Below are 8,256 nucleotides of genomic sequence, written 5' to 3' on the forward strand. Positions count from 1 at the left end.
TTTTTGGTTTGTTTTTTTTTTTTTATGTGGTTGGACTCGATGATCTCAGAGGTCCCTTCCAACCACTAAGATTCTGTGATTTTTTGTTTTTCCTTTTGCCCAACAAGCCTGCAGTGCTACAGCCGAGGGAGCGTCTGGAGAGAGTCTGGAGAACAGGTATGGCGGGATGACGAAGAGGGGATCCAAATGCCCCCTCCCGCCCTGACCCCCGTTTTTGATGGCCGTTTCCACAGGGCCCCAGCACCTCCCCGCATCTCCCCGCACCTCCCCGCACCCTGCTCCTCCACACCGTCCCCTCAGGGAGGACGAGGCCCCGCCGCCCCTCAGGCGCCATTCCTCGCGCTCCCTCCCGGCCGCGCGGCGCATGCGCGCGCCTGCGCAGAGACGAACGGTGGGGTTAACGGTCCCGTCAACCGGCGGCGGCGGCGCGCGGGCCGCCATGGCGTACTCGACGTGCTGCAGGGTGGCCATGGTCTCCTGCCTGGTGCTCTGCGTCTCCCTCCTCCTGCCGCGGACCTTCTTGTCTCGGGGCGGCGGGAGGCAGGAGCCTGGGGCTGCGCCGCTCGCAGCGCCCGCGCCGCCCGAGGGTAAGAGGCCCGCCCTGACCCCCGTTTTTGATGGCCGTTTCCACAGGGCCCCAGCACCTCCCCGCATCTCCCCGCACCTCCCCGCACCCTGCTCCTCCACACCGTCCCCTCAGGGAGGACGAGGCCCCGCCGCCCCTCAGGCGCCATTCCTCGCGCTCCCTCCCGGCCGCGCGGCGCATGCGCGCGCCTGCGCAGAGACGAACGGTGGGGTTAACGGTCCCGTCAACCGGCGGCGGCGGCGCGCGGGCCGCCATGGCGTACTCGACGTGCTGCAGGGTGGCCATGGTCTCCTGCCTGGTGCTCTGCGTCTCCCTCCTCCTGCCGCGGCCCGGGTGCCGAGCGTGAAATGCGGGGGGCGGCTCGGCGGTGGCGCTGGGCTCCCGGCCCCTCGGCTCTCCGTCCCCGGGGGTGCGGGCCCCGCCGGGCGGGCGTTGTGTGAGCGGGGCTGGGTCGGGATGGCGCGTCCGGGAGGTGACAGTGACAGCGTAGGTAACCGTGCCCGTGAGTGTTCCCGCGTCACCCTCTCCTCAGTGCGTGTGCGGTGTGACAGGCTGAACTCGTCGTGCTGTGATTTACCTCTCTCTGGCCCCTTCAGAGAACATAAAGGGCTCCACTTGAATATGAGGAAGAACTTTTTCACGGTGAGGGTGACGGAGCCCTGGAACAGGCTGCCCAGGGAGGGTGTGGAGTCCCCTTCTCTGGAGATTTTCAAGCCCCGCCTGGATGCTCCTGAGTAACGTGCTCTGACAAGCTCTGGGTGGTCCTGCTTCAGCAGGGGAGTTGGACTAGATGATCTCTGTGGTCCCTTCCAACTCCAAAAATTCAGTGAAATTCAGTGAAAGGGTTTAAAACCTTGCAAATTTCATTTTGTTAGTTTCACATACGTAGGGTATACTAAAGCTACTGAACAGAAAGATACTCATACCACCTTTTTTTTTTTTTTTTTTTCATCGTAATACATCACTTTTGATTTGAAAGCCTCATTATTTTGTTATTTTCTGTATGGAATGCTTTTGTTGTTGCATATGAAATAAAAGTTCATTTGAATCATCTTCATTGTTTAGTTTCCTACTCCCGTGTTTTAAACTTGGCGTTTGTGCACCAGATTCTCATAATAAACATGATGACTCATTGAGACTTGGATGCTGTCCTTGCAGTCCCTTGAGCTGTGTCCTTCTTGCCTGCCCTCCCACTTTGCATGTCCCCTCTTCAGTTCTAGAGGAATGGGTTCATACAAGCACCTCCCATTCTTTTTATGCCCATTGCCCTTTACTGTAGGTTTTTCTCCCCAAGGCACTTCAGAAAAGCAATGAGTGTCATAGCCACAGGTCTTTGCAGAGAAAGAGTTTTGCCCAGGGCTGTCCTTAAGCCAGAGATGAGGCTGATGGAAGCCTGGAGAACCTCTGGGTGGTACTGGATGCTGTCCCACAGGGACTCACGTTCGGTGACTTGATCTAATGCATCTTTTCTTATGTGACTGTATGGTTCAGTGACACTGATTACATTTGACCAGGGTTTTTTAAGGACGTTCAGGATGAAGTTGCTGCTGAAACAACATTATGTTGAAACAAAACACGTGACCTGTACTGTGCCTACCCTTCCATGGTTTCTGTGTGTATTCTTCTGGTTGGTTCTTGGTCTTTAGGAACTTAAATATAGGTTCATCAGCAGTGTAGATTTATAGGTTTATAGTTTCATTCTATAATCTCTAACAGGGAAAACCTGAATGGTAGCTGGTTTTTTTGATGGCACATCAAGAGCAGTACTGTGAGGGCACGATGCTGGGCCCCACAAAGGCCCAGCAGACAGCACAGGGGCTGGGTGAGGACTGTGTGGTCACCTGCCTGAAGCAGGGATGGGAGGAGATGCTCTGGGCAGTGGTACATGTCTCTAACTTCTTCTCCTGTGCTGCTCCCAGCTCTGATCTCGCAGTGATACCAGATGGCAGGGTTTGACAAACTTTTCCCACAGCAGTGCAGTCTTAGGCAGCTGTCAGTTACTATTTTGGTGTTTGTTTGTTTCTTTGGCTGCAGGATGGACTGAATTGATGTATCAGAAAAACTAGCTTAAAAAAAAAAAAAAAAAACACCAGAAAAACCCCTTGCAACCGAACTATTTTCAGTGACATCTGCAATGACTGATGTGTAGTGCTCCTCTCCTGCACACCAGTCCTCGGCCCAGGATGTAACACCTCAGCTGATCCATTTCAGAGGAGAAATTATAGTCCGTATTTTCAATTTGATAGCCAGAATTTCATTACATCTGCTCTGTAGACCAAACTTTTATTTCACCTGGAGTTATTTTTTTATTGGAAGAATAAACCTTGATTGAACAGTTCAATTCATATCTCTGTCATTCATCATCCTCTTCAGTGAACTGATAACTGCAGTTACCTGACAGAAGTTCCAGGGACTTGAAGTAATCATGTCATTCTTGAAGTTAATAAAGTGCTTATTGTAGTCTTGGGGGCAAAATGCATCTGAATAAAACATTCTTAAAGTTTACTATCATTTGTTAGAACTCAGTGTTACCAGAAGGCTTATCGAAACAGGCTTTAAACGTGGGAATGGTGCTTTCTCTAATAAAGCCATTTCAGAGGTCTCTTTTTTTGAAAATGGTGAGCACAGTACTATAGAAACTAATACTATCTTTCAGACAGGTTGCTCTTTTTCACGGTAGTAGTTTCACGTAATTAAAGAACTTATTTAAAGAACTAACTGTCCATGTATCACATTTCTAGTTTATTTCATGGCCAGGCATTAGTTTGGTGGTTTGCTTTGGTTTTTTTGGCTTTTGGAAAAGAGGAAGAAAGAGCAGTTTAAAAAGTACTTTTAAGTCTAATGTTATAAATACATGCTGTGCATTTTGTAAAGCTGCTTTCTCAAGTTGGTAGTTTAAGCCAAACCTTACATCTCCATGACAGTAGGTGTACAGTCTGCCTGCATTCTTACGAAGTGAGCATGAGCTTTACCAGAGAAATGCAGGACTGTTCAGGTCCTGCTTGGATCTGTGCACTGCACACATCAGTTGCCTGCCAGTGTTCTTAAGAAAATTACCTTGCTTCCATTTGGGGTGGTTTCTGTGTTTTCCTTTTTAACCTCCACCTGCATTATTTAATAAAAAATGTTCAAACATTTGACTATTTCCCCTAGAAACACCTGTGCAGCGGTTTAAAGTAAGGATTTCAAACTTGTCATTCCTTCTAACCATTTTTGGGTAGGTTTCTAAAGTTGTGTTGTTGGGATCGCAGCTAGAGCTATTTTATAAATGTCAGTGAAAGAGCAAGAACTAAATGAATGCATACTGTTTGTCCCGTTCATCTTGATGTTACTCTGCCAGAATCAGAAGTATTTATAAAAAGATTTAGAAGGGAAAACCATAAATGACTGCACGTGTAAAAAATCTAAAACATGGGTCTTGTGATAGTGTAGAATACCGAAATAGGGAGTGGCCTCAACAATGAATCGAAAGTTAACTTGTAATGATGTAAAAATGATTAATTGCTTGGGCTTTCTTTGGGCAGAGGTGTTGGGGGAAAGTGTGTTAAAGAATAGCAGCAGAAATCATATAGGGGCTTGAAAGAGAAGTTAGATTTAATGTCAAGAAAACAGTTTGTGTATAGATTATTCTAAGCTATTATGCTAAACATGAAGGCTGTGCAAGAAAGCCTTAGAGGACACTTTCAGTCTAGAGAAGATGAAGTTATTTTGTCATGGAGCCTGTGTGTCTGTCTGTCTGTTGCCACTTGCAGGTTTTGAGCCCTGTAGCCAATTGATCTTACTGCACACAGAAACAGAGGAAATAAATCTTTTATAAAAATACACTTCTGAGAGGGCTAAAGATTGATGCAAGTGTCCTGAGATGAAGGCTTCAGTAGAATGTCTTTTTATTGCATTTACCAGAGAGGGAGGTCTTGCATATCCTACTTCCCATAGCACAAGCTTTGCTTAGAGCACACATCTTTAAATGTCATGTCCAACAGAGCAGGGGACAAAAAATGTACAAAACTCCTGAGTTCTGGTTCTCACAAAAGCATATTTCATTTCTGATCCCTGTGACTGAGAAAGCGGTGGTTTACTTTTTCAGTCACTATGATGAACATGTTACCAGGAAAATGTAAGTGGCACCTAAGCATCCCTAAACGTGGGAGTGAGAGTACGGTTTGAAGATAGGTTTGAGGGCTGGAATTTGCATTGCTGAGGCAGGAGGATAGTTCTGTATCCCACTGTCACATCTTTTTCAGTTAAAGCTTTTGCAAAACGTCTAACTGGTTTGATCTTGGGCTCTGGGTTTTTTTTTTGTTTGGTTTTGCATGCACAGTAAGGAATAGTAAATGGCTTGCTCGGAAAAAACCACAATCTTAGTATTTCCAAACCAAAGTAATGTAACCATCTGTTGATGAACAAAGTGCAAACTTAATGTAGCAGCAGCCCATATGTACTGTATGTCAAACTTTATTTTTTTATTAGATGTGTATGTATGTATCCCAGCATTTCACAGCTGGACAAATGTTGCAGAAAGACATATTATCTAGATTAAGAGTTGCTGAATCGTACAATAACTCAAATCTAAGTAACTTTATGAATAGTCAAGTTGGGTTCAGTAGCAATTCCTAAACCCCATTAAGACAGAACACATAACAGCTTTCTTGGAAAAAAGACACTTGTGTAGTCTGAATATTATCAGCTGGTTGGCCATGTTATTAGGTGTGCTATAAATATACTTTTTAAGATTTGCTTTTTTTCAGCTGAGTGTTAATATTCTTAAAAGTTTAAAAAACCCACAGTAAATTTAATGTGATATTGCTATTAGGGACTTCATCTACTTTCAGAAACTAGTCTCTTAAACAACACAAATATTAGCTGGGGCATAATTTTATTTTTGGACCTAAAGCTTTTTTATAGCATGAGGTATGTTGTTTCATTGACAGCGGCATCCAAATTGCTATGCACTTTCACTTATATACTATTTGACATATTTTTGCATATGGTGCTTTTAAGTTACCTGTGCTGTCAATTTCCTCTGTAGTTTACATGGGTTCTTTACAATAAAAAGCTAAAATTAAAAATAATTTTATCTTTGTTAAATAAGGAAATAATTATAAAAGTTTAAAAATCAACAGGGAAGATTTAGAACTAGAAGCCATGAAATTCCCCTTTAAAATTATTTTGATAATGAGATGACTAGTGTGTGTCCCTTTGGTCTGATTATCTTTAATTGAATTGAATCTTTTAAAGCACAAATGAGGGCTTGTGGATAATTTAGAAAACTGTTCCCTTTAAATTCCCGTTAAATGCAGTTTCACCTTTGTCAATTATTTTCTGCTTTCTTTATCTCTTTTTTTTTTTTATAAATAATTTTTGCATGAGTATAAGATGTTTTGCAAAGGTTTATCTACCCTGCTGTTTCATCCCTCCTTTAGTGATGCTGCTCTCTACACGACACCAGTTATTTCCCCAGTGACCTACTGCTACAAGGCATTCCTGCTGGAAGATGGATTTTCTTGTAAATAAGATGCTATGCTTTCCATCACAGACTTTGAATAATTCACTAAAATTAAAGTGCATGATAACAGCTTCCTCAAAGTTAAGCCTGAGCTAATCTGAGAGAGGTTTTGGTCAGCGGTGGCATACCCAGGCAGTTTCACTACTGCCTACAGCATCCTTCACCTACAAGAAAAATGTGTTTTCAATAGAAGAACTTCACAAATTATCGCTATCACTTCCTAATATGTATTTACTGTGATGTCTGTGCTCAGGAATTTAGCTATGATGGTGTTTCCTAGCAAGAGTAAATGTTAATTTAATCTAATTTTCACTTGTCTTAAAATTAGTTGCAGCTGGGTAGTTACAGAAGTAAAGTTAGTTGCTTGCAGGGGAGTGAAATAGTGAATTTCATTTCAAAGTTATTGAATTAATGGCAGCTAGAAAATACAGTATCTGCATCAACTTAGATTTATTGAGATTCTAGTGCCTTTCAGTTGAATGAAATCATCCACAGCAGCATTTCAGGCTTTCTGCAGTCTCACTGTAGCATCCATGCGCCCATTTATGTTCACTCCCCTTTCTTGTCTTAGATTCTCTCTGCCTCTCTCAATGCTAGAAATCATTGTTTCCCCTCTAAAATGCTGAATGTCCTAAGCTATATTCAGTCTCCTCTATTGCTTTACCCAACACCTTTTTAAGAAGAACAGTTCAAGGGGTTACCACTTTATCTTTCATTACTCATTTGGTAAAATCAGGTAAAATACTACTTTTTATGCCAAGAGATGAAAATCTATACTGGGCAAACACTGTAGTTGTGTATCAGGACACTAGATGGGTAGTGGTTTATACATTAACATGTCTTTGCATAATACTGAAAGATCAGGTTCATAGCAGAAAACCAATACGTTGTTGGGGTTTTTCTGAGCAGAGAACCAGAAGTAAGAGTTTAGGTTTTCATCCTGTTAGGGATGCTGATTCTTAGGGTCGTTGGACAAGTATATAGCTGTTAAACTTTGTGTTTTATTAATTGCCCTGCCAGCTTTTTTCTTAAGAGAGTAATTGTGTCTACCTAACTCCTAGCACTGCATCTAGCAAACGACTGTGTTTTGTTAATTACCCTGCCAGCTTTTTTTCTTAAGAGGGTAATTGTGCCTCCCTAACTCCTAGCACTGCATCTAGCAAACGACCAAGGACTGAATTTACAGACTTGGTACTTACAGTCCAACAAGTTACTTTATTAATCAGGGGTGGTGTATTTAAAAGGAGAGGAAAGAAGTCAGCCGCGCCTGCTGCAGTTTTAGGCTGCACGAAAAAAGGGTGAAAAGTAATAGAAGAAACCTAATTATTGTGTGTTTCCTTGCAGGGAAGCTTGGTCGCTTTCCACCCAGGATGCATTACCAGGTCACTCCCGACAGCCGAGCTACTCCTCATTTTCCAAGGTCCCACCTGGCTGAAGCAGTTGCCAAAGCCAAGGCAGGTGGAGGCGGCAGTGGAAGCACTGGTGGATCTGGGAGAGGTCTTGTGGGGCAGATTATCCCTATATATGGATTTGGCATCTTCTTATATATCCTGTACATTTTATTTAAGGTAAGACCAACGTCAATTGGAAAGTCAGGGAAATAGCAACTAAAAAATCCTCAAACCGGAAACAATAGTCCCATTCTGTCCTTGGTTCCATTTCAGCCTTGCTCAAAAAAACCTGTTTATGGTGGACCTTTGGTGGTTGAAAGATTGGTGTGTTGTGTGGTTTTTGTGATTGCAGAGACTGTAGCTAAGAATGTAGGGACGGGTTGCTGAAATCCTGTATTGGCCTCTGAACTCGTACTTTTTTTTTCAGGATTTCCCCTCCCTGGAAAATGTGTATGTCTAGAACAATGTTAGATTAATTCTGAATGTACACAGAGTATTCTATCATGTGTGACTGCATATATATACTATATATGTCATGTATTACAGAATCTTCTAGGTTGGAAGGGACCTTAAAGATTATCTTGTCCAAAATTGTGTTACATATTTAAGGTGGGAGAGAGGGAGTATAGCTATTGCATACCTTCTGGAACAATCATCACATCTGGAACCACATCATTGGAGAACAGGAGTTTGGGGTCGTATTGACCACACTGGAACTACCCCAGCTGAGGAACTAGTTGAAAGCTAGTTTAAAAAAGCTCAGCCCAAATTCC

The 8,256-nt window shown here is 43.3% G+C and overlaps 1 protein-coding gene across 1 annotated transcript in view; it reads left to right on the top strand.

Annotated features, from left to right (window-relative positions):
- The first annotated feature begins 400 nt into the window (after nucleotides 1-400).
- The window catches only part of RIC3 (RIC3 acetylcholine receptor chaperone), a 24,054-nt gene continuing 16,198 nt past the window's right edge, over nucleotides 401-8,256 (top strand). The window contains exons 1-2 of the mRNA XM_014954848.1: nucleotides 401-587; nucleotides 7,437-7,660. Of these exons, the coding sequence (XP_014810334.1) occupies nucleotides 440-587; nucleotides 7,437-7,660 (372 nt within the window). The 5' untranslated portion in view covers nucleotides 401-439. The remainder of the gene's footprint in view (nucleotides 588-7,436; nucleotides 7,661-8,256) is intronic.

The sequence above is a fragment of the Calidris pugnax genome, unplaced genomic scaffold, assembly GCF_001431845.1.
Source record: "Calidris pugnax isolate Ruff unplaced genomic scaffold, ASM143184v1 scaffold186, whole genome shotgun sequence".
Taxonomy (NCBI): Eukaryota; Metazoa; Chordata; class Aves; order Charadriiformes; family Scolopacidae; genus Calidris; species Calidris pugnax.